The sequence below is a fragment of the Pituophis catenifer genome, unplaced genomic scaffold (genome assembly GCF_029215685.1).
Source record: "Pituophis catenifer annectens isolate HBS135680 unplaced genomic scaffold, rPitCat1.0.hap2 SCAF_2, whole genome shotgun sequence".
Taxonomy (NCBI): Eukaryota; Metazoa; Chordata; class Lepidosauria; order Squamata; family Colubridae; genus Pituophis; species Pituophis catenifer.
In genome coordinates, this window is record NW_027256882.1 from 189,715,404 (window position 1) to 189,740,860 (window position 25,457).

General features: G+C 41.8%; 1 protein-coding gene across 1 annotated transcript in view; it reads right to left on the reverse strand.

The window, feature by feature from the left end:
- Window positions 1–2,056: 2,056 nt before the first annotated feature.
- The window catches only part of FSTL1 (follistatin like 1), a 40,326-nt gene continuing 16,925 nt past the window's right edge, over window positions 2,057–25,457 (reverse strand). Inside the window, exons 5-11 of the mRNA XM_070938375.1 lie at window positions 20,422–20,454; window positions 17,233–17,363; window positions 16,471–16,589; window positions 16,072–16,184; window positions 15,109–15,219; window positions 7,597–7,691; window positions 2,057–3,487 (exon numbers count right to left, since the gene is read on the reverse strand). Coding sequence (XP_070794476.1) covers window positions 3,443–3,487; window positions 7,597–7,691; window positions 15,109–15,219; window positions 16,072–16,184; window positions 16,471–16,589; window positions 17,233–17,363; window positions 20,422–20,454 — 647 coding nt within the window. The 3' untranslated portion in view covers window positions 2,057–3,442. The remainder of the gene's footprint in view (window positions 3,488–7,596; window positions 7,692–15,108; window positions 15,220–16,071; window positions 16,185–16,470; window positions 16,590–17,232; window positions 17,364–20,421; window positions 20,455–25,457) is intronic.

Consider the following 25,457-nt stretch of genomic DNA (forward strand, 5'->3'; position numbering starts at 1 on the left):
GACACCCTTGGGTTAGCTCTTTTTAAATAAATGCTTTGCAATGGGAAATAATGGCTCATTTAAAAAGACAGCTGCTGCCCCTCCTGCAGATGCCTATGATGTCATGCTAAACTAGAAGCTGTTTATCTTGGTGTGCTTGTTGCCCTACAAAAATAGCTTGGCTTTCGGTAGAAGTCTTTCCATAGACAAATATTATATATTTATTTGCATAGATATTTAATTGTATGAAATTTTACCTGAGTCTGAAACGATGCAGTTCAGAGATAGGTTTGGTTTTTCATAAAAAGCTATAATCTAAACCAAACAACCTTGCCTCTAATAGCCAAAATTTGCAAGGATAGAATCAGAAAAGCTGACTCAGAATGAATTAAGACTTGCAACAAATGCAAACAACAACAAAAAAGTTTCAGTATGTAAGGAACAAGAAAAAGGTCAAGGAAATAACTGGTCTACTAATGGGAGACGATGGCAAGAAGGCAACAAGAAGAAAGTGGAACTGCTTAATTTCTTCTTTGCCTCTGTCTTCACCCAAAAGGAAAAAATAGTCCAACCTAACAAAAGCAATACCATGGAGACAGAACAGGAATGCAGATCAAAATAGGCAAGAAATTGGAAAGAAAACACTATCTACTCTAAACAAGTTCAAATTGTCAGGAACAGATGGTTTAATCTGAGGGTTCCGAAGGAGATGTGATCTTGGAATCACTGAATGAAATCTTTCACTACTCCTGGAACATGAGGGAACTGCCAGAGGACTGGAAAACTGTTCCAACCTACAAAAAAGGGGAAAAGTGGAAACTAAAGACCAATCAGCTTGACATCAATACCCAAGAAAATCCTGAAAAAGATAATCAAGCAGTGAATTTGTGAGCATCAAGAAATGAACAAGGTGATTATCAGAAGCCAGCATGCGTTTGTTAAAAAGAGATCACTCCAGACAAACCTTATTGTCTTCTTTGATAAAGTGACTAAATTAATGGATCAGTGAAACATTGTAGATATAGTATACTTAGACTTCAGTAAGGCATTTGAAAAATAGACCATTGTAGAGAACTTCTTGGTAAGATAGAAAAATGTGAGATAGAAAATACCACCACCAGATGAAGTTGCAGTTTAGTGACCAACCACACTCCTTATGTATTCCTGAATGAAACTATTTCTACATGGAAAGAAGCATGTAATGGGGTACCTAAGATTCTGTTTTGGGGCCAGTGGTCTCTAACATCTTCATAAATGATCTAGATGAGCGGATAAAAGGGGAGCTCACCAGATCTGCAGGTGACACCAAGTTGGGGGGAATTGCTAACGCTTTGCTAAGACTTTGGATTCAAGATTCAGTAGGATCTTGATAGACTTGACACTGGGCCCTAGCCAACATGCAGTTCAGTGGTGAGAAAAGTAAGGTGCCTGCCCTTAGGCAGGAAAAACCAAATGCAGAAGTACTAAGTAGGCTGTACCTGGCTCAGCAGTAGTAACTGTGAGAGAGATCTAGGTGTCCTAGTGGACCACCAATTAAGCAGGAACTAGCAGTGTGCTGCAGCTGCCAAAAAAGCCAATGCAGTCTAGGCTACATCAATAGAGGGATAACATTTGCTCCAATAGTACATAAAGAGAATTCTATCAAGATATTTAAATCTAAGTATGAATAAATTATGAGGGAATAATATTAAGACTTCAAATCACAGCATGCTTACAATGATATAAGTTAATGATCAGACCAAGTTAACGCAAGACTTCAGCACATATACTATTTGGCCATCCAATACGATTGCTTAACTTTTGAGGAAGAATAAACTTTTATTCAAGTAGTTCCCAAGGTAATTCTTTCATAAAGAGAAGGAAATCAAAAACACCTATCGCTAGGTGGACCTTTCTTTGGACTTTACAGTACATATGACCCAACAGAATGTAATCCTAATGATGAATTTCTTCAACATGATTTAGGACCTTGGAGGTCTTCTAATCCAACCTCCTGCTCAAACTATGCATTTGTACAGAAACAAGAGTCCAATTTCTTTCTTAAGCATATGCAAAAACAACAACAATGCTTTTGATGTTTGTTATAACAAGTGAGGAGACTGGATCTCCTGATTTTATTGCCAAAATTCCTAAACAGATTGATTTTGCATCAAAACATGCAATGCATTTATGATATTGTGCATTCTCCTTTTCTACTTAGGGACTAGTTGTCAACCATCAGATGAGCTCTAAGTCCGCAAACCTCAGGCATATATCTTTCCCTTTGGGAATGACAGCAGCAGTGCCTCAGTATAAAGCACTAGATATGTACATATGTTTCTTGTTGATCTATCTTCCAAACAGCATAGGGAATACTTACTTCATGCTTGACAAACATTACTATTTCCTTCTATTTAATTAATAGGGTTGAGTGAATTCTTGAATAAAGTCAAGAATTGCATCTTTCTCCCATTCCTCACTTCCTTGAAAGAATGATGCTGTAGGAAGCTTAAGAGTATCTCTCTCAAAAACTCTGTTCTGCTCTGTCCATACATGAACCATACCGTTTACAGTGAAAGGTGCAATGGCAAATTTAGAACAGCCATATACAATCTTGGTCCCCTTGGTGCTGCACTGATTTTACTTCCTTGATACATGTAGCTATAATATAAAGCATGAACACAGAAGTACAGCATTTTCCAGAAGCTATAAACAATATAAATCAAAGATACAAAAAGCTCAGTTAAAAATCATTAATTAAAAAGAGTAAGAAGGTGATAAGAAAATATATTGTAGCACCATTGCAAAGAGAGGAGGAAAGAAAATGAGGTCAGTTTGAAACACACGGAGTTCTGTGGCTTCTGGTAGGGATAAAGAGCTTGCTCTATATTTACTAGGGACTCTCAATGATATGCACATTATTCAATGGGAGGGGTAGGGGGGATTCTGCAGGAACTGATTGAAACATAGAAAAAAATGATGGTTGGGTGAAGGACAGAAGAAGAAGGAAGGCTAAATATCAAAATGGAGTGTAGAAAAGTGATATGCCATGAAATATATGCATAGCTATTGCATTTTCTTTATTGGGCTCCTCCAGTTATAGTAATATTTGTGAAAAAGTATTTTAGGCTGCAGCAAGAGAGTCATAGGGCAATGCTCCACCATCAATACAACTTCCACAGAAGACACCATGATCCTAGTTTACAGTGAAGCTTCCCCTGAGTTCTAGGAGCTCCAGAACTGGAGTTATTTGCTGTCCTCATTAGTCGCTATCAATTCAACTTCATATCTTTGCTATAGAAGCCATAATATTGGCGGGGAGGTTCTTTTAAATTTCAAAAGAATCCATTTTCCTTTACCTCCCTCCCATTGCTACACAATGTAAATATCTGTGACTGAGCAATAATTTCTAAACATGTTTGCATATTGAAGGAAGATTGGTAGGTGAGACAGGTAACACACTTTGCCTTCTGGTGTGTACCTCTCACATTTCTTTGGTAGTCATTTGCTTGATCTTCTCAGAGGTCTCCTAAGAACAATGAGAGGAAGAAAGAAAACAGGATTTAGCCCTTCTATCTGATATAGCCATCCTCTTCAACAAGCATGCAGCATCAGGAAGGATGAACATGGAACAGTAAGGGAGGAAGGAGACACTCTCACATTCAACTGTATCCACCAAACCAGCCCTGGTAACTAATGATATGACAGATATTGAAGCCAATCACTCTCCTGTCCAAATTAATAATGATTACTGAGGCTTTTCCATTCTGTCAAAATGTGCCATTATAATAATAAAACCTTGACTGAATTTAAATAGTAAATTTGGGACCAAGACACCCAAACTGCTATATCCAGTATTTCTTACCTCTGCACCATCCACCCGCTCCCAAATTATCCCTAGATATTCCAACATCTTTCATGCCCCATTCTTCTCCCTGCTCAAAATGGCATGTTATCCACTAGGGTGACAATGGATACACATACCAGTGTCTCTTATAAATTCTGCACTGTTTTGATATAGAGGCAGAATCTGGATCACATGGATTGTTAAAGTTCCCACTGTACACTCAAAGGTGAACATATATTAAAAAACCAGTTGCCAAAAAATGTATTTTTTCTTATGATTAAGAAGTTAACACTCTCCTTTTCCCTGACTAATTTCCAGACACTTCCAAAAAGATTGCAACATTTATAGCAATAGCTTATTGAAGTAATTTGGTTCTTTCATTATGTTATTAAATGTTTCAGGCTTGCCTTGTAATTTTATTTCTTTTCTTTTTTTATTCACAGTACCGTATTAGATGTATTTTAACTTTGGGCTGTAAGTAAAATTAATTAGTATTTTAGGATGTAATTTTTTATCGCAGCCCCAGTTAACTTTGGCTATCTAAGAAAGCTAAACTAAAGCAAACCTAGTTAGAACTTAAATGGGAGGTCACCGAGAAGTTGAAAAAGCTAGCTAGATTGGGAAGTTGAAAAGCATGCTGGATGAATGCATCAGCAATGCACATTTGCATCATAGACAGAAAAGTACACAAATATGTGCAGAATATGTGCAGGATCTGGGGTTACTTGAGAAAGTATTTATTTTTCATTTACAGGGTATGGTTCTTCCTGCTACATCTCAAGAGGGCTACTAAGATTTTAAGAGGACTGGATTACTCCTTTATGAGAAAAAGAGGAACGTTAGAGATTTTTTCCCATGTAAAATGCATAAATGGGAACATAACAGAGGCATACAAAATTATGCAATTTGTCTATTTATTTGTACAGGAGGGCAAATGTTAGAAAAAGCATGACATTGCAATGCAAATGATTTATGTGTGTGTATATATATATATATAGGTCTTTGGTTATTCGGGTTTTCTCCCATGTAAAATTGGAGGTGTCTTGGCAACGTTTCGACGAAGTCTCATTCATCATCTTCAGGCTGGTGTTCTCAGCTTCGTGCTTCTAGGAGCAATGTGTGTGATCGCAGCTGTTTCTCGAAATCACCAACATCCTCTGCACCAGCAAGCCACCCAAAAGCAACTTACCCAAAGAGGAACAGACAGCACTACTTAACCTGAAAGAAGACACTAGCATAATAATCCTACCAGCAGACAAGGGAAACGCCACGGTGGTTATGAACACATCTGACTACCAAACCAAATTAACCAACCTACTCCAAGACTCCACATACAAACCCCTAAACACAGATCCCACCACCTACCTGGAAAAAACCACTAGATCCAAAATAAAAGCCTCCCCCATCAGCGAAGAGATCCAGCAAAGAATCAGTCCCAGAGAGAAATCATCCAGATGCCCTAAGCTCTATGGTCTCCCCAAGATACACAAAGAAGGAATCCCACTTAGACCCATAGTCAGCTCCATAGGCTCACCTCTACAAAATCTAGCCAAATTTCTCGCCAAACAACTACAGCCCTATGCAGAATCCAACAACTCACATGTAAAAAACTCATTCCAGTTCATAGAGATAATAAAGAAACAAAACTTACAGCCCAGTGACCTACTCGTGAGCTTTGATGTCATATCCCTCTTCACCCAAGTGCCAATCAAAGAAGCCTTGACAGCTATCCAAAACAAATATAACCCCCCCAAGCACATCCTAGATCTGACCAACCACTGCCTATCCAACACATACTTCATCTATAATGGACAAAAATACAAACAAATAGAAGGAGCACCCATGGGATCACCCCTCTCACCTGTCATTGCTAACCTCTACATGGAACACTTTGAAACCCAAGCTCTAGAAAAATCTGATCACAAACTGAAACTCTGGCTCAGATACGTAGACGACACCTTCATAATCTGGCCACATGGGAAAGAAAAACTGGACAACTTCCTCACACACCTCAACAGCCTACACCCCAAAATACAGTTCACCATGGAAACAGAAGCGAACAACCAACTTCCCTTCCTGGATGTCTTAGTCTACAAAAATCCAATGGCTCCCTAGGACACACCATCTACCAGAAGAAAACACACACAAACCGCTATCTGCACGCACTCTCACACCACCACCCAGCACAGATCAACTCCGTAGCCAAGACACTCATCTCCAGAACAAAACGCTTAGTTGACGAACAACACCTAAAAACCGAACTACACACTCTCACTAACGTACTAACATCCAATGGATTCCAAAGAAATAAGATCACCAACCTAATCCAAAAAGAAACCCCCACTAAAATCCAAGACAGAGAACAAGAAAACGGCAAAGCCCTCCTCCCATACATAAAAGGCACCACAGACAGAATCAGCAAGATCCTCCACAAACACAACATCAAGACAGCATTCTGCACAAACCGAAAAATATTCACCATCCTAAGAAACCCCAAAGACAAAATTGAGTCAGAAAATCAAGGAGTATATGAAATCTCTTGCACCGCCTGCCCCACCACATACATCGGACAAACCAACAGAAGAATAAGTGCACGCATTGAAGAACACAAGAACTCAGTTAGAAAAGAGGAACCAACTTCTTCCCTGGTCCAACACCTCAAAGCCGCAGGACATGATATTGACTTTAAAAAGACCAGAACTATCGCCAAAACTGAACACTTTAACAACAGAATAATCAGAGAAGCCATCGAGATAGAAAAACGTCCACACAGCATGAATAAACAAGATGATACCTCCCGCCTACCAGCCATTTGGAAACCCGCCCTTATTGACAAACGAGTCCCTAACACAAAGAATGACACCAGACCCACGCTCACGAGAGCCACACAGGATGTAACCACCACACATCCACGCAGAAAGCAGACTCAAACCCACACTGATAATCAGGCACGACCACGGACCAGAAGCCAGACCACAGCTGCATCATTAGCCCCTTTAAACCCCTCCAATCCATACATGAAGCAGACTGACACCCACCATAAAGAGGTAGTACGGCCACAAACATGAAGCCAAACAACAGCAACACAGCTCACCAGCTCAAATCCCCCTGCTACTCAGCCTAACCCAAGCACAACCAAGCCCCCACCTAAACAGAACACACACCCATCCAATCAGAGCACAGCCAACCCCCCATCCAATCAGAGCACAGCCAAACCTCCAACCAATCAGAACACACCTCCACCCAATCAGAACACAGCCAAGCTCCCACCCAATCAGTTCACACCTCCACTGGCAGTTAAAAGGAAGAAACAGCTGCGATCACACACATTGCTCCTAGAAGCACGAAGCCGAAGACACCAGCCTGAAGATGACGAATGAGACTTCGTCGAAACGTTGCCAAGAAATCTCCAATTTTACGCGGGAGAAAACCCGAATAACCAAAGACCTACATACAAACACCCGCGAAAACCTCAGAAAACATATATATATATGATTTATGTACTTGCATCCAACATCAAAACACAAGTAAGAGTCTGAAGTTTGCACTGCAATGTCATCGTATATATTTCATCATTTTGAGGTCATCATGGTTGGTACCAAATGCCTGTGTTCACCTGTATGCATGCATTTGTCTCTATCAAATTTCTAGCTGTTTGCCAACATACAGTCCTGGTTTCAGATATATTAGCAACCAACAAATTACAGATTTAAACTATGAGGAATCTCATAGCATTTTAGCAGAATAATTGTACTGAAATACATAAGCTTGTACACATAGCTCCTTCTAACCTGATGCTTCTGCAGCTCTTGAACATATCTGGCTAGCTCTTCTTCAGTCAGCTTCTCTTCAGGCTGCTCTTGAAAAGGGACCTTCTGGTTTTTACCTATGAGCAGAAGCAGAGTTTATGATATTCAATGCACATTGAGTATGTATGTATTCAACAAAAGACCAATACAGAGATGTAGTGTGTTCTTTCACATTAATAATGGATGTTGGATCTTTTGGCAAAACATAAGGGAGAAATTTGCCATCTTTACAGTGGATGGGGCAGAGGATCCTACTATCTATTTTGACTGCCCCTAGTCAAAAACAGGGCGCAACCCAACCTTCACTGTTCTTCCATGGAAAGTTTTTGTTCTTTTATTCTTTTTAAGAATAATAACTACTGCTGTGTGGCTGGCAAAGCAGTTCCTATATTTGGTGATACTCAAGGTTCCTGGCTTTGGGAAGCAAAAAAAAAAAAGAGAGAGAGAGAGAGAGAGAGAGAGAGAGAGAGAGAGAGAATCCCAGGTGGTTCACCTGTAGCTTTAAAGACAAAAAAAATTATTTCCTCTAAAATGAAGGCTGAACTGATTGCCATCAGAAATAATTCAGCTCCTGAAGATCTGTTGGAACGATAGGGATCTACAAGGGCAGCCCAAATTTTGGATCAGCACAGTTCTTCCATGTGAAAGGGATCAAGCCCTCCTTTTTGCCTTATTACCCAGCTTTAAAGAACATTCACTATATTTTTGATATTTTCCCTCCAAACCTTCTGCTCTGCAGTTATAGCAATAGCAATACAGTAGCACTTAGACTTATATACCACTTCACAGTGCTTTACAGCCCTTTCTAAGTGGTTTACAGAGTCAGCATATTGCCCCTAACAATCTGGGTCCTCATTTTACCGATCTCAGAAGGATGGAAGTAGTGATAGGATTCAGCCGGTTCACACTGGTTCAGCCGAACTTTGTGTGCAGTTTGGCGAACTGGATGAATCACCATGCAGTTTACCACTCCCCCTCCCTGACACTCCTCACCTCGGCCAGCCTCTCCTGAGGCCATTTTGACATCTCGCTGCTCTTTTATCGCACACTGTTTTGCATGCGATATCTGCACATGCAAAACCCCAAGGCAGCTCTGACAAGGCACTTGGAGGGAGTGGCTGGGGCTACTAAAAAGGCAGCCAAGTGCCTGAAGGACCTCATCTGTTACCAAGAGCCTCAGCTGGTGGCCAGGGAGGCCTCAGCTGGGTTCCTCAGAAGGCAACAGTCTTTGCAGGGGGCCAATCTAGCGCCTGGAGCTAGCTCTGCCCTAAGGAGACTGGGGACGTCATTGGGGCTCCAGCGAAGAGGGGCTCAGGTCCGGTCTCCATGTGGCACCATGATCCGATGAACTGCTGCTGGCACTGTGCGGCTACCTGGGTGGCAGGTGGGCACCCCTCACCCCTCCCCTCCCAGCCACTCCTCACCTGGCCTGAGAAGGTAAGGGCAATGGTGGGAGAGGGAGACCAGCAGCTTCAAGCCTGCCATGCTCGACCTGTGGGGGGTACACGGCAAGGCTTGGCTGTCTGTATGGGCAGGCAGGCAAGCAGGAGCCAGCTGGCAGAGGGGTGATGTGAGCGGCACAACCTCATAGCCATAACTCTTCTATGCGCATGCCTAAGATGGCAGTTGTGCCCTGAAGCTCTGCGGAGGGATGGGTGATATCGGGCAGATTTTGGGAGCCCCGGGGCCGCTTTGACCATCTATGGCCACCACCCCGGTAAGCAGAACATTATGCCAGCCAGGAGAGTGTTGTAACACTCTCGAAATCCATGGCGCTGATGGAGGGGCAGCATTGAAGTGCGGCGGCTGCGGTGGCTTTATGGGCAGCGGTGGCAGCGACAATAACAACTTGCTCATCGGCTGCTTGTTAGCTGGCCCCCTGAGGCTTCCCAGCGAGAAGATCAGCTGGGGAGCTATGATGCTGGCAATTGAAGTAATGTCGGCTCCAGCAACAGCTGAGGCAACACCGGCATTGGCTGCGGCAGCGACAGCATGGGCGTGAGCGTCGCCAGCGTCGGCGGCAGCATGGGCGACTTTCTCTCCGTCAGAGCCGGAAGCCTCATGGGGGCGAGGACAAGCGGATGGATGCGGGTGCTGGCGTGGGCGGCGCCCGGTCGATTCCTATGGGGGCGCTGACAATGCCATGAACGGCAGTGCAACAGCTGGCCGAGAGGACCAACAGTGGCCAGGCAGCAGCGACCGACGATGATACCCTTCCAAGGCATGTTTATTGGCCTGAGGAAACGTGGATTGACTTTTCCTGGGCCTAGGACTGGCGTTATTTATCTATCTACCATCTTAACTATCTTGTTCACTTACCGCATAGAGTGGGGCAACTGGGGATATACTGAAGGAACTGGTTCAGAACTGCATTTTCATCACTGGTGGGGCCATTTCATCTGCTTCTTGGCCAAGTGGGGCCAACCACCGTGAGAGGGTGGCTGTTGGACGCCTACCCCCGGTTGGTCGATATGCCAAGATTCCTACCCGCTGTAGTGAGAGGACAGTGGGGACTTATTTGAGACTCTTGAATTTCCAGTTACACCCAGGATTGCTTCCCCCTTTTATACCAGCATGGCAGACTCCCTAGCCATATTTATCACTGTCCCAAAGCTTGGGCCTATACTGGATGTATTTTACAACCGATCTTCTAGCGCTGCGAGACTCCCCCCTCTCGCAGGCCTGGCCCTCCACATTATCGAGGGCCTATCTTGATGATGGGCTTTGGAACCCCGAGAGATGGCATGCAACGAAGAGGGGGTTGAGGGGTTTTTTAGCTAAATTTTTAAGGAAAATTTTAAGGGGACCCGGGAGGGAGGGAGGGGGTTGTAAAAGTGGACCTGGGGGGGTCCAGATAGCGACTGAGCGGGATGATGGGTCGATTAGCTGCAGCAGAGGGGTCGCGAAAGGAAAATTAACCGGGGAGCAGCGGGATAACAGGAAGGGCTGTGTAATTGAAATAATGAGTGGGAGGGGCAGGTATGATGGACACAGGGGGTCATATCAAGTATCGGGGGTGCGCATGCGCTGTCTCCGAGCGATTGAGCACTCCGGCCCCCAATGCGTGACTCCTGTCCTGGGTTGTGCAGAGTCTCAGGCCCAGGGTCCGCGGCTGATGTTGTGTAATGCCAGGTCGGTGGTTAATAAAGCCCCCCTCATTTGTGATCTTATTTTGGAGGGGGGTGTGGACCTGGCAGGTATTATGGAGACCTGTTTGGGCCAAGAGGGGGGGTCCCCCTCATCGAGATGAGCCCGCCAGGTTTCCGTGCATTTCATTAGCCAAGGGCCCAAGGGAGGGGTGGGGGAGTGGCGGTAATTATTAGGGAAAGTCTTTGTCTGAGGGAGACCACTGTTCCTCAGATAGATGGATGTGAGTCCCTTTGTGTGAAGTGGGACCGTGAGGTGCAGATGGGTTTGCTGACTACGTACCTGGCTCCCTGCCACGTGGCAGCAACCCTGCCTGAGCTACTCGTCATTGCCGGGGTGGCGGTTAATACCCCCAGACTTATTGTCATGGGGGATTTCAACCTTCCATCTGCGGGTGAGGCGTCAGAGGTGGCTCGGGAGTTCATGGCTTCCATGACGGCCATGGACCTGACCCAGTTAGTTCAAGGCCCCACTCACATAGGGGGACACACTCTGGACTTGATTTTTATCTCTGGTCAGTGGTTGAATGATCTTGGTAGAGGGGACCTAGATATCAAACCCTTGTCATGGACATTCACTTCTCCACTTAGATTTTCCTACCGCCTTCCCCCGCCGCAGGGAGACGGAACCAACCAGATGGTTCCGTCCCAGGCGCCTGATGGACCCCAAAAGGTTCCTGACGGAGCTTGGGCTGTTTCCTGAGACTCTAACACACGACTCGACTGAAGAGCTGGTGGCCGCCTGGGAAAGGGCGGCCGTTGGAGTTTTGGACCGTGTCGTGCCTTTGCGGCCTCTGACCGGATGCCGATCTCAATTGGCTCCTTGGTTCTCTGAGGAGCTGAGAGAGCTGAAGCGTCGGAAAAGACATCTAGAGAGCATTTGGAGGACTAGTCAATCCGATTCTGACCGGACACAGGTGAGGTCTTATATCAAGACCTACCTAGTGGCGATAAAAGCGGCAAAATCTAACCATTTTTCCACTCTTATCGCATCTGCAGAGAACCGCCTAGTCGCCCTGTTCAGGGTGACCCACTCCCTTCTTCAGGGGGGAGTGCGGGAAGATCCCTTGCAGGGTCGTGCTGAGGATTTTGTGCAATTCCTGCATGATAAAGTCGCTCAGATTCGGGATGGCTTGGACTCCGATTGGATGAGTCCACGGGAGGAGACAAGGGCAGGTCTTGAGAATGTTATCTGGGAGGAGTTTGATCCTGTGACTCCCGAGGATGTGGACAGGATTCTGGGTAAGATTAGTGCCGCCACGTGTTTATTGGACCCGTGTCCCTCCTGGTTGGTACTGGCCTCCCGGGAGGTTACACGAGGCTGGCTCCAGGGAATTATAAGTGCTTCTCTGAGTGAGGGTGCCTTTCCTGCCGCCTTGAAAGAGGCGGTAGTGAGGCCCCTCCTCAAGAAGCCTTCCCTGGACCCGGCTGAATTAGCCAACTATCGTCCAGTCTCCAACCTTCATTTTGTGGCGAAGGTTGTTGAGAGCGTGGTGGCACGACAACTTCCCCGGCATCTGGATGAAGCTATCTATCTAGACCCATACCAGTCGGGCTTCAGGCAGGGGTACAGCACAGAAACGGCATTGGTCGCGTTGGTGGATGATCTCTGGAGGGCCCGGAACAGGGGTTGTTCCTCTGTCCTAGTCCTATTAGATCTCTCAGCGGCTTTTGATACCATCGACCATGGTATCATGCTGCAGCGGTTGAGGGGGTTAGGAATAGGGGGCACCGTTCTGCGGTGGTTCTCCTCCTTCCTCTCTGACCGCTTGCAGTTTGTGTTGACAGGGGGGCAGAGGTCGACCTCGAGGCGTCTCGCATGGGGAGTGCCGCAAGGATCGGTCCTCTCGCCCCTCCTGTTCAACATTTATGTGAAGCCGCTGGCCGAGATCATCCGTGGTTTTGAGGTGAAGTGTCATCTGTACGCTGATGATACTCAGCTGTACATCTCCACCCCAGACCACCCCAACGATGACCTTGATGTGATGTCTCGCTGCCTGGAGGCCGTGCGGGTCTGGATGGGGAGGAACAGGCTCAGACTCAACCCCTCCAAGACCGAGTGGCTGTGGCTTCCGGCGCCCCGATATAGTCAGCAGGTGCCATCGCTGACTATTGGGGGTGAATCTTTGCCCCCCACAGAGAGGGCTCGCAATCTGGGTGTCCTCCTGGACACACGGCTGTCTTTAGAAGAGCATATGACGGCCATGGCCAGGGGGGCCTTTTATCAGGTCCGCCTGATTCGCCAGTTGCAGCCCTTTCTGGACCGGGATGCCCTGCGCACGGTCACTCACACCCTTGTTACCTCCCGGTTGGACTATTGTAATGCTCTCTACATGGGGCTCCCCTTGAAGAGCACTCGGAGGCTCCAACTGGTCCAGAATGCGGCTGCGCGGGTGGTTATGGGCACAACTCGTTGTGCCCACATGACACCCCTTCTGCGCGAGCTGCACTGGCTCCCAGTGGTCTTCCGGGTGCGATTCAAGGTGTTGGTTACCACCTTTAAAGCACTCCATAGCATAGGACCCGGGTATCTTCGAGACCGTCTTCTGCCACCAATAGCCTCCCACCGGTCAATCCGCTCCCACAGAGAGGGTCTCCTCAGGGTGCCATCAGCCAAGTTATGTCGGCTGGCGACACCCAGGGGGAGGGCCTTCTCTGTGGGAGCCCCAGCCCTGTGGAATGAACTGCCCCCGGAAATACGTAAGATCTCCGACCTCCGGGTGTTTCACTGTGCACTGAAGACCCTGTTGTTCCGCCAGGCTGGCCTATCAACATAATAATTTTAAAGTGGGGTATTTTAAATTTCTGGGGTTTTAAATTGAGCCAAATCTATTTAATCATTTTAATTTTTAACTGCTGTTTTGTCTTGTGTTTTTAAATAGGCTGTACACTGCCCTGAGTCCTTCGGGAGAAGGGCGGTATAGAAATAAAATTATTATTATTATTATTATTATTATTATTATTATTATTATTATTATTATTATTATTGCTGCCGTTGGCCACCCCCATCTGCTAGCAGCTGCGGCAGGTGAAGCCCAGCAGCTGCAGAGAGTCCACGTTCTGGCCAGTCCCCCGGGGACCGTGCCTCTCTCTCCATCTCCTACCTCCATGGGAGACCACGAACCACAGAAAGTGAGGCCCTCCTGGATGGCCACCTCACACGTGCGCCTGGCATTGCACTCTCCCAGCACAGGGAAGCAGCTCCATGGTGACCTCCGGGAGCTGCAGTGGGAGCAGCTGCTGGCCAGAGAGCAGCTCTGGGAGCAGGAGCCTGCAGCCTCAGCAGGCCAGCGGTGGAAAGGCCCTGGCCCCTTCCCTCACTGCTTTAGGCAGGCTTAGAAAGTCTGCCAGGCTGAGGGAAAGTGCATGTGCCACATGCTGCAAACGCCCCTCACTTGGCTTCCCTCCTCCCTCCATCTCTTCAGTGCTCACTCACTCGCTTGCACTCTCCCTCCCCAGACTAGCTTGACACAGGCAGCAGCTCACAATTGCCCTTTGCAAGCCTGCTGTCGGTGAAGCTGAGCGCCAGTGGGGGCTGGCTTTTTGCCTAGGTTTGTCCAGCTGTCGGGGGGGAAATGGATGGGGGCCTGGGGAGGAAGCTCCGACAGCGAACAAACCTAGGCAAAAAGCCAGCCCTCACCGGCACCCATGCTTCCCCAACAGCGGGCTTGCAAAGGGCCTGCGTCAAGCTAGTCTGTAATATCAATTTTCCTTTGCTAATCAATAGGAGGCCCAGCAAGTTTGGATTTCTGACTGGACACTCTGATTCAGATAAAGCAATCTTTTCCTTAAATATTGCAAAACCTCTTGTCCCTAATTTTGGCTCCTCCTCTCCAGTAATATTTAACTATTACTTACTGATAACTATGGCTTACAGATTTACTAGATCCTAAACAAACAAGTATCATATTCAATTCTTCAAGGTCTTAGGAACCGTCTCAATTATAGATACCCATAAATGGAAGAAATTCAGCTGTCAGTTGTAGACAGGGGATTGTTTCCTTAATAGACAAATAAATGATCAGTGTGAGACAGTGAATTAAATGAGAAAGCTATGACCCTGGCAAGCTATTCATCAGTTATGGAATGTATTATTTCTGTTGCCTTCTTTATATCAAATAAGTTCTTTACCCCAGAAAATCAGTTCGCTTGATCAAAAATGGATAATCTGTCTTGATGTGCTATTAGTGAGATCAATATGTTATTCTACCTCTTTTTCTTTAATCTGTAGTATTTTCATTTATTTAGTCAAGCCACTTGTTGAATCAGAACATGTTTTTCTTTGAAAAGTGGGGTGAATCCTTCTAAAATGACTAAATTATCCAATTGCATAGACGATAGACCATACCTTCACAGGTCATGGCGGTGCACACCCAGTTCCCACAAGCACAGACACAGCGGTTACAGTTCACTTGAGTCTCTGCTCCATCTTCATATGATTCGTCTTCTAAGGCACATTCTAAATAGAAAAAAAAATGCAGTTAATGTACATGGGAAGAAATATAAAGATAAAGGTTTCCCCTATCCACTCATGTCTGACTCTAGAGGACAGTGCTCATTTCTCTTTTTATTCACAATTTGGGGAAGAGTCAGAGCGACTGGATGGAGCTAAGGGTTTACTGGCCAGATGCCTTTCCTGATGCCACACAAACTTCGCAGAATTTTTTTCTTTGCACCCTAGGAGAGAAACATTTGCCATTACCTAGGATTGAATTCTCAACCTTCCAAGTGGGAGGCCAGAGTCTTCATCACTAGGCCACCATGTCATTCTATAAGCATATGCAATACATATCTCAAAATGTCAGGGTGGCAATTAATCCCGTTCTGCTTTTGGGTAATTGCACCTTGATTAGAGAATGGATCGTGGCTTTTCCTTGCAAGTATACCTTAAGAAAATAAACCCGAAGATATATTTTCTAAGAAAAACTCATTTATTTGTTATAAAGAAAATAAAACATCTTACTAATCTAATTAGTTACATCTTGGCAAAGCTTTCCCGGCCACCTCTCTTGGCCGGAGAACAAAGAAAGATAGAAGAAAGTGAAAGAATGTGGACATGCGCAGTTAGCTTACTGATAAGAACTTGGCAAGCTATGGTAAGTCTGAAAGTTCAAAAATAAGAGCTCATCTGATAAATACAAAAACGCAGTGACACAAAACTCCAAATTTGGGCAGAAATCCAAATATGTTGCAATTCTTTCAGCTACATTTTGAAACAAATGTGCACATATTACTTCTACCCTACTATATTCAACTTTCCCCATTCTTCTAACAACTCCAGGCCCATTTTGTGCAGACACAGAGCTCCTACTTTTTTCTGGTGGATTGAAGGTTGGGTTGAGGCACTTCAGGAATTCATTGAAACTCAGCTTCCAGTCAGCATTTTCATCAGAGAGCTCAATGAGAGCATCTACACAGAGTCCCCTGAAAGACATACAATACACAGTTATCTAATCAAGAAATGACTCCCAAACACATCACAGGAAAGTGTGAATAGTTAATATTTAAATTATAAATTGCCGTCATGTCAGATCACTTCATATGAACCAGACTTTGGGGCTGTCTACATCCTGTGGAAATGGATTTTTCCTGCGGCATACATCTTATTTCTAGTACTCAGGAAAAGCAAATTTCTCAAGAAAAAATTTCATAATTCATTATCTTTTGTAGTCATAGTTATATATTCTGATGTTCTTCTGCCTGAAGCTACCTGAGAAGCTTGTTCGTCTCTTGATTCATATAAGTAGAAATGTTGACAGCTGACTCATTTTGTTCTACAAACTTCAAGAATTCGTTGGAGTCAAGGCGGGAATCTCCATCATCAAAACTCTGTAAAATCACAAAAAAACATTTAAGAAATGTTAAACTACCTGGAGTTTCCATCAGCTCCCTTTCCCTGAAATAAACTGACAGACTTGATAATCAGTGATTTTTTAACATGTTGGAAAATCTGAGATTTCAGCACTCTGCACTCTCTGTCCACAAGAGTGCGGCCCTGCACACGGACATCCAACTGCATACATCAGCACAATGGCACATTGCTCTTGTTTTTTTTTTTTTTTATAGCTCAAGCTGTTCTTATTTGTAGTCATACAAGTTTTCACACTCCTTCCAATGTAATACATATTAGTTAATTTATTTACAAACAATGCTTTACTGAAATTCAGGCTAAGCTTATTAAACTTCCTTTATCAGAAAGTTAGCATTAAAAGTTTTGATACTCTGAAAAGAGGAAGATTGATTATCCCTTAGTGTCTGTTTTTTTCATTCATTCATTCATTCATTCATTCATTCATTCATTCATTCATTCAATTTCTTTAGCTACCCATCTCAATCAATGTCTCTGGGTGTCTTATAATTCCAAAATATAAAAACAATTAAAATAATAAAAAGCAATTTAAAACAGTAAAAACAATTATTCATGATCCCGTAAGCTACATTAGATGCAGTACTTCAACTACCTCATTCATACCTTGAAGTACTTTTCCAAGATGTCTGTATAGTTGCTGCCTTTGGAGAACCACCCATCAGGAATGATTTCAGCTTCAAGCCACTGGATGACACGACGCCGAAGTTCATCACGATCAGTCTGATAGCAGACCACTATTGAATGGGGAGGCGGGGAGGTAGGACCAAGAATGTAAAGCAGAAGAAACAACAGAGAAGGGGGAAATGGTTTTTTAAAAATGAGGTTATTGAGAACACTTATTTTAAACCCTGTGTTTCCAAACATTGTGACCCCCCTAGGGGTTTATGAGCAACTTAAGAGGGTGAAGTTGCAAAAATCTGATCAAGCTTGTATAGGCAAAATTTAAGTGCTGTCCAAACCCACTTGGCACTTTGAAACCTGCTTTGTCTGTGTAGATTAAAAGTGGAATTATTAAAAGTGACCAATTATACTTCTTGCCTAGCTCTGATCCCCACCCCCCAAATAACCAATTTTTCAAAAGGGCAAGTTTCACAAATTCATTTATCACTTTAGGGATCGTAATAGAGCAAAGTTTGAGAATCTCTATTTTAATTTTTAGAAGAAAATGGTTTGGAATATATTTATTTCCCAATATTTGCTTTACTCTTTAGGTGCATGACATATCTGAAAGAAACTACTTTCAGGGGGGAAAAGCCTTTCATTGCCTTAGGGAGGGAGAGGGACTCAACACTTTCCTGAGTCCCTTATGGATTTTCAATTACTTTGGTTTAATAGACAAATGAATTTCTTGGAAGATATTGTGGCAAAGAATGCTAATATGAATTTTAATCTATATACAGAAATAAGATTATTAAAATACTACATCCTATCCTAGTGACTCAACTGAACTAACACATTTAGACTTCTCTCTACAAGTGATCTGAACAATTAATTGTACTTCAGTGCTATGACTGCATCGTATTAGAATGGAAAAAAAATTGCTGAAAGAATTAGGGAAAGGGGAGAAGAGAAATATGATTCCCCCCACCCCTTGTCTTCAGGACATTCAATAATTCTGTTTTAAATTACTCCAAAAATCAGGATCTGAGGATGATGAAAAGACAACTCTTAAGAATGCAGCACTTCCTATTAAAATACCAAAAGATTTTAACAAAGGATTCAAATTCAGTATAAAATGTAAAGTACTGTCCAACATTAAATGGGAAAATATTAATGTTCAGTTAATATATTCAATAACAACACAGTTTATGATATGTACCACTTAGGCATTTTCAACTTCTCCCAAATTATTGATTGATACTTTACATTTTAAAAAACCTTCCATTCTTTTTCAAAACAACATTTATTCAGACATATTGATTCTTCATTTGCAAGGAGCAGGACATTGCAGGACACTGAATATGATCAGTATGCAACAGGCAGAAATCTGTCACTTGTAGTTGTAGTATTCCACCTATTCAATTTCCATCTATTTCATTTACTACAGTAAAAATAATCTGAGGGAAATATATCTTAATAGATATAATGGTATGTGAGTATGACCTTGAGGGATAAGGGGAAGAGGAAACAATCAAACAAGAGAAGCAGGGGTCCTCAGTGGTTTAATAGTCAGAGAAAAAACTTAGGAAGGACCCATAGTAATGGATCAAGCACTTAAAAGTGGTAGCGGCAAGTTTATACTTTCAGATTTGCAAGGTTCTGTTAATGTAACCTTACAATAAAGTAGGATTAGCTCATCTAGTCATGTTTTCTGTCTGGTTTACCTGGGAGGACTGACAATAGACGATTTGGTTATAGATTCATCCAAGGCAATGGCTAAAGAACTTCTACCTATTTGGGTTCTCTGGTTATATCTTCTTTTCTTCCTATGTGTTCTTCTTTTGAGGGGCTTTGTAAGAGAAAAGCCATCTTAGTCTATGGGCAAAATGTCAAAAAAAAACTAACAGTACTTTCCTAACAAATTTTATTTCTTAAAATTTTAAAAAAATGTTTAGATATTAAACAGTTTATGCCTTTAAAAATTGGAATTAGTTGGAAAAGCTGTTGTCAATCTTCTGAATATTAGGGGTGGAGTTTTTTTTAAATGTAGGATCACTTTTCTTTATATTAAATGCATTTTGGAATCTGTATGCGAAAAAAAAGACAATAAATAGAGTATCTATTCATAGAGTACAGTATTTTGGAAAGGAAGAGACTCTTCTTGAATGACCAGGGGGAGGGGCTTAAGGAGAACCATGGCTCTTTAGGATTATCACCCTATTGTTAATCCTGGTTCTGTTTCTTATGGCTGCAGTCATGGGTGGGCTTCCCTCTAGCTCAATTGCTTTAATGAACATAAACTGTCACTGCTCATCATCCCTCCCCTTGAGGAATGGATATCCACACTGATGGTCCCTGGAGGCAACTGGATGGTCAAAGCCCCACCCCTTTTTAATGTGCCAGATGCATTGCCTGCATGTCAAAAGGGTGCTGTTTTGGTTACCCAGCCATGCCCCCTGCTTTGAAACCAGTTACTGTTGCCGAGGATGCTCTTCCATCAGATAAATAAAATATTCGTAGAGGTTATTACGGTTATCATTATAACTACTGCCGGTATCTTTAGAATGATTGCCTGCCAATTAATTAAAATTTAGGCCACAATCCCTAATCCTAACAAGCCACTCAATCCCTCCATTTCTTACATCTATATTAAATAAATAATTCTGGGCAAACAAAACCCAAACTCTCTTACTCCTCAATCCTCCGCTTGAGGTTAAAGCTGTATTCCCTGACTAAGTTCACAGGACGCACAGGTTAGCCATCACATTTTAGATTGCTGTGTTGTGTAAAATCAGATTTATTATGGCATATAAATCCAGAAAATTGGGTGGAGGAAACCGTTCTTAAAGTTTACATGGATAAGCATACAATACAAACATAACTTCAAATAAAAAATATACACTGCATTCCATTTTTAAACTTTATAAAATGTTAAATGTTTAATGAGAAGCAGAGCGGTAGAATGTGATAATCAGAATACGGTAGATGTTTCAGGAAGATAGTTTCAGGCCATCTAGGAGCAGACAATCTGCTCTTCAAAACACTTCTCCAAATATCAGGCCCATCTTTCCAAACCCTATTACTGTGTAATATACTGCATTTTTTCTGTGTCATAAAAACTGAACAAATTTAATAATCAGAATGCATAATAAAAATAATAAAAAGTAAAATACATCATATAAATGTATTTACCTGGACTTGCAGCTGAATTCTCAGGCTTCTTCTCTATTAATAGGAAAAGATATGGTCATTTGATCAAAATTTGGATGCTTAGCAACTGACTCATATTTATGACAGTTGCAATGTCCTTGAGTCATGTGATCACCTTTTGCGATCTGACAAGCAAGAGTAATGGGGAAGCCAGATTCGCTTAGTAATCATGTTACTAATTTAATAGCTGAAGTGATTGATTTCACTCTTGTGGCAAGAAAGGTCATAAAATGGGGCAAATTCACTTAACAACTGTCTCATTTAGCAGCAGAAATTTTGGGCTCAATTGTGGTCATAAGTCAAGGAGTACCTGTAATTCTGCCCCCCCACCCTTCTAACCAACAGCCCCTTAAATACTTGAGAATAACGTCTCTTTGCAGGCTTTTCTTCTCCAGGCTAAAAATAACACTTCCAAATATTCCATGACATTATTTTCTTCCAGGTGCCTTGTTTAGCAGCTACCTCATTTAGCAACCATTTGCAATGTGATGGTAAAAAATATTAAAAATCATTGTCCAAACAACATGTACCCTTACAATCCAATTTCATGCACTTGATAACAATACAGTAGTAAGATTGATGCTAGCATACCCATATGAGAAAACTTTATTTGAATTCCCTCTCTCTCTCTCTCTCTCTCTCTCTCCTCTCTCTCTCTCTCTCTCTCTCTCTCTCTCTCTCTCTCTCCATTTTTCATTTAAGACTATTTTGTTTCCAACTTAAGGAACGGATTGTAGTAGCTAAATGAGGAGAAGATATAATTATATTTTCTAACTGTCATTGAGTTTGTTTACTGAACAGCAGAGGCCCCAGTGTAGAAACCTTTGTTGGATCACTTGACTCTTTTAGCTTGACACTGAGCCACCAATGTACAATCACTGGTATCACTGTTCAACCAGGTATGTCTAATAGTAATTCAGTCCACCCTACATATTTTCAATATTCTCTCTTTTCCTCAGCCGTGCCTTTTAATAAGAAAAGTGAAGAAATCACCACTTGTGTCTCCATTTTCTTCACCTTCTTATCCAGTGTTTCATAATAATGAAGTGCTGCAGTATTTTCTTTTTTTTTTTTTTGTAAATATTTTTTATTTATTTTTTCAAATTTAAACATAAAAACATAACTTTCAAGAGCAAAAATCTCGATCCGGTCATAGATGGTTACCACGCTTACATTCCTTTCACAAGCTCAATTCACAATTTCCATTACATCTTTTATAAATAAACAAAAAGAGAAAAAAAAAGAAGATAAAAAAGAAATTCAAAACTTAAGAAAAAACCAATTTTACCTCAAATTTCACATTTTCATCTATATAAATCCATTATATCTATCCAAAATTAGTTTCAAATTCACTTTCACTCATTTTTACATCTGCATAACAATTCTAAACATATCTTTATTCTTCTTTACCTTATATCTTATACAAGTCATATCAAAATAATTTTTACAATATTCTAACCTCTTGTTAAGTGTTTATCTTACAATTTTATCACCATTTATTCTTAGTTTCAATTCAATACCACTCCATTTTTATTATATTTTATAAAACAACATTTTATCTAATTTTAATCCTTTGACCCTTATCCTCAAATCAGTTTACCTTAGGTTTTTTTTTTCCCAGTTTACATATTACACAGATTTCTCTCAAAGGCATATTTTATTTACTCCAATTTCTAATATATTTTCCACTATATCTCCCTCTAATATTTAACTATCTTCCATCTTGTTCTATTTGATTAATTCTCAGCTTAATCCCCTCCAAAACACCAACTATTTAGTTGATTTTAGAATAGTTCCTCAATCTCCTCCAACTCTCCTCCTATTTGTTTGACTGTTTCCAACATTTTGTGGGCTGATTTCCAGCATAGTCTCCTCCAACTCTCCTCCTATTTGTTTGGCTGTTTCCAGCATTTTGTGGGCTGATTTCCAGCATAGTCTCCTCCTTGACTCCCTCCATTGTTTGGCTGATTTCCAGCATAGTCTTCTCCAACTCTCCTCCTATTTGTTTGGCTGTTTCCAGCATTTTGAATTAATTTCCAACGTATTTCCACCGAGTCTCAAACTCTTATCTAGTTGGTATCCATCCCACACATTTTAACTGTAATATAATTATCTGTTTTATATCATTTTTCCATCCTGCTCTTTCAATTTAAATCTCAGTATATTTCATAATAGTCATCATTTCCAACTTGTATTACCTTAATTCAAGACTAATCATTAGCATCTGTGTATCTTGTATTTTATTCAATCAATCCTTATTCATCAGTTTAACATTTGTTTGCAAATTAAAATTAAAACGTATTACATCAAACAGTACATTTTCTTAAAATTTTCCTGCCTCAAAATATATTCTTCTTTATTATTTTTATCCCCTTGATATCATCCACTATTTTAATAGCCACCTCTTATTTTCTATTTTTATTATTTCACAACCCTTCCTGTTTTTATCCAAAAATCATATATACCTAGGCTTTTAAACTTTATCATATATACATAGGCTTTTAAACTTTACATTTCAGTTAGTCACATTTAGATTTATCCACTTTAATTCTTCCTTTTCTTCCTTTTCCTCTCTGTCCAAAGTGCTCTATTTCAAGGTTCATCAGTTCAAAGTAAAGAATTTCTGTATGTCCCTTTAAAACTTTTAAAATGTCTGATCCAAGCGTAGTGCATCAGCTTCCTGTCTTTGCTAACTACGCCACACCTAGTTTTGTCAGTCTCCATTGTTAAAATCCAAAATGTTCTTTCTTTCTTCTTTCTTCTTTCTTCAAATCATCTGGGACAGAGTAGGAATCTCCAAAATCCTTATATCCAATATTAATTTCAAGTAATCCAAGGTAAAAAGCCAATTAACATGTTTCTTTTCCACCCAGAAAGGGAAATCTCTTCAATCCACTTCCCTGCTTAGTCTCTGCAGACTCCATGGCTATTTTGTAGCCATCCATCTGTCTAGCTTCATTAGCTTCATTAGCTTCATTTTCTTTTAGAGGCATTAATTCTCAGGAATATCCATTTCTCCTATCCACTCCAGTTAAAGGCACAGTCAAATTTCAGAAATTTATTAATGCCAAATCATCCAATTTAAGTTTACTGCAACCAAATTCAATTCGAGTCTTTTACCCATTTTTTTTTCTTTTTAATCGTTAAGCCCCGCAGTCCAGCAGCCGCTTTTAATTTTGGGGTCTTATTTTCCAGTAATTCCAAATAGGTACGTTATTGCCTGGGTTGGTGTCACTCCCCCGGCTTCTTGATTTTTGCTCTTTCTTCATCTTCTTCCTCCAGCACAATCCTTGTTCCCGGTTGCCGCAGTTTCAGGGCAGCCACCATGGCTGCTGTCCCGCTGCCGCCAGCGTGAAGGAGAAGCCTCCAGCCCCGAGGAACCCGCCCGTTCCTCTTGGCCGCCCAAGGCATTCCTTCTTGTCCCCCTGTCCCTACAAGACAGGGGAGGTCCGCAGAACTATCGGCGGCAGCTTAGCAGAGGGGATTTGGCAGGGCTCTGTGGAGCTCGCCATTTCCCCGTCTGTGTCCCCGCGGCGCCAACCGGAAGTCCCCTAAGTGCTGCAGTATTTTCAAAAGATTTATCTGATGATATCACATAGAATCATCAAATGAAATGGCCAATATAGAAATTTAATAAATACCATTTTCTTTCACTGTGGGTAGGTAGAAGTGAATTATTTGTCTGTTGCCTTAAAAATTCTTGGGAGCCTTTCCCTTACATTCAGAATGTGAGCTCCAGGAAGGCAGCAAACTGCTCTAAATAGACTGTCAAGCTGCTTCCTGCCTCACAACAGTCTTTGGTCGCTATCATTTACTGCCAGAACTTTGGGATAAAGGCAGGCATCCTCCCCTTTGCAGAACTTGTAGAGCAATGTTTCTCAACCCTGGCAACTTGAAGCTATATTGACTTCAACCCCCAGAATTTTGGAAATTGAAATCCATACATCTTCAAGTTACCAAGGTTGAGAAACACTGTTATAGTCTCTTCTTCAGTCCCTAGAACAATGGCATTAATTACCTAATCTGAAGTGTTCTTTTACATTTGACCAAATTCTTTTATACCAGGAATTGTGCTTAGAGAATTGTTAAGAAATTGATACTACTGATATTTCTTTATATTTAATTTCCTTCACAGCTTTTTTATACAATAGCAGAGTGGAGGGGAACACCAGATCTTGGAGGGGAACCTCATTCTAGAGGGTAGGTGCTGCTATAGACATTCTGGGAGATGACATTGTTTAATTGAAGAAGCTCAGAGCACACCAACCCTACAAGATCAAATTGGTCAGGCAGATATACTTTTGTGTGCTTCTTTTTTTTCCCTCCAATGTTTTTCTTTATGTATTGGCAAAAATATTTTTAAAAAACTAGATGTATTCTCAATACAGAATACAGGCGGCTTTCTAACCCGAACTTTATGGTAGAAAGAAGCTGGATTTTTCTGGAATGGCTTCTTAAACTAACTAATTAAAAATGAGAAAGAACATTGGCTTCTAAAATTGCAAAGTTTTTCTTTCATATGCACTGAAGTCTTCTGTGAGAAATAAATGAGTGAGCTCTTGGTACAAAAGGGAAATAAATTTAACAGAGATCAGATGATATGACTACAATAATTTGAACATAGCAATTAAGCAATGTTGTTTGTTCAAAACAAACAGTACATTACTGTAAAAGTATTCATTCCTGCTTAGAAATCCAGTTGAATGAACCTGGAAACACTGTAGAGAGCACGTGGATTCAATTAGGTGAAGGAATGAATAAAATGTTGCTGATGTCTACTACTGTTTTCCCAAGCCAAGAAGATGTGGCTGATCCTTTTCAAAAGATGGTGTCAAGAATTGGGTGACAGAATCACAAAAGGGGCTCGTTTTTCAACAGAATAAAAGCTGCTTGATCAAGGTGACAAAATGCACAGATCTACTAGAAACCACACTGTGAAGCAAATTGTTCAAAATAAAAGCTAGTAATAATTTGCACCCTAATTTCCAAAAATGTAATATTTATGTTTCATTTCTATT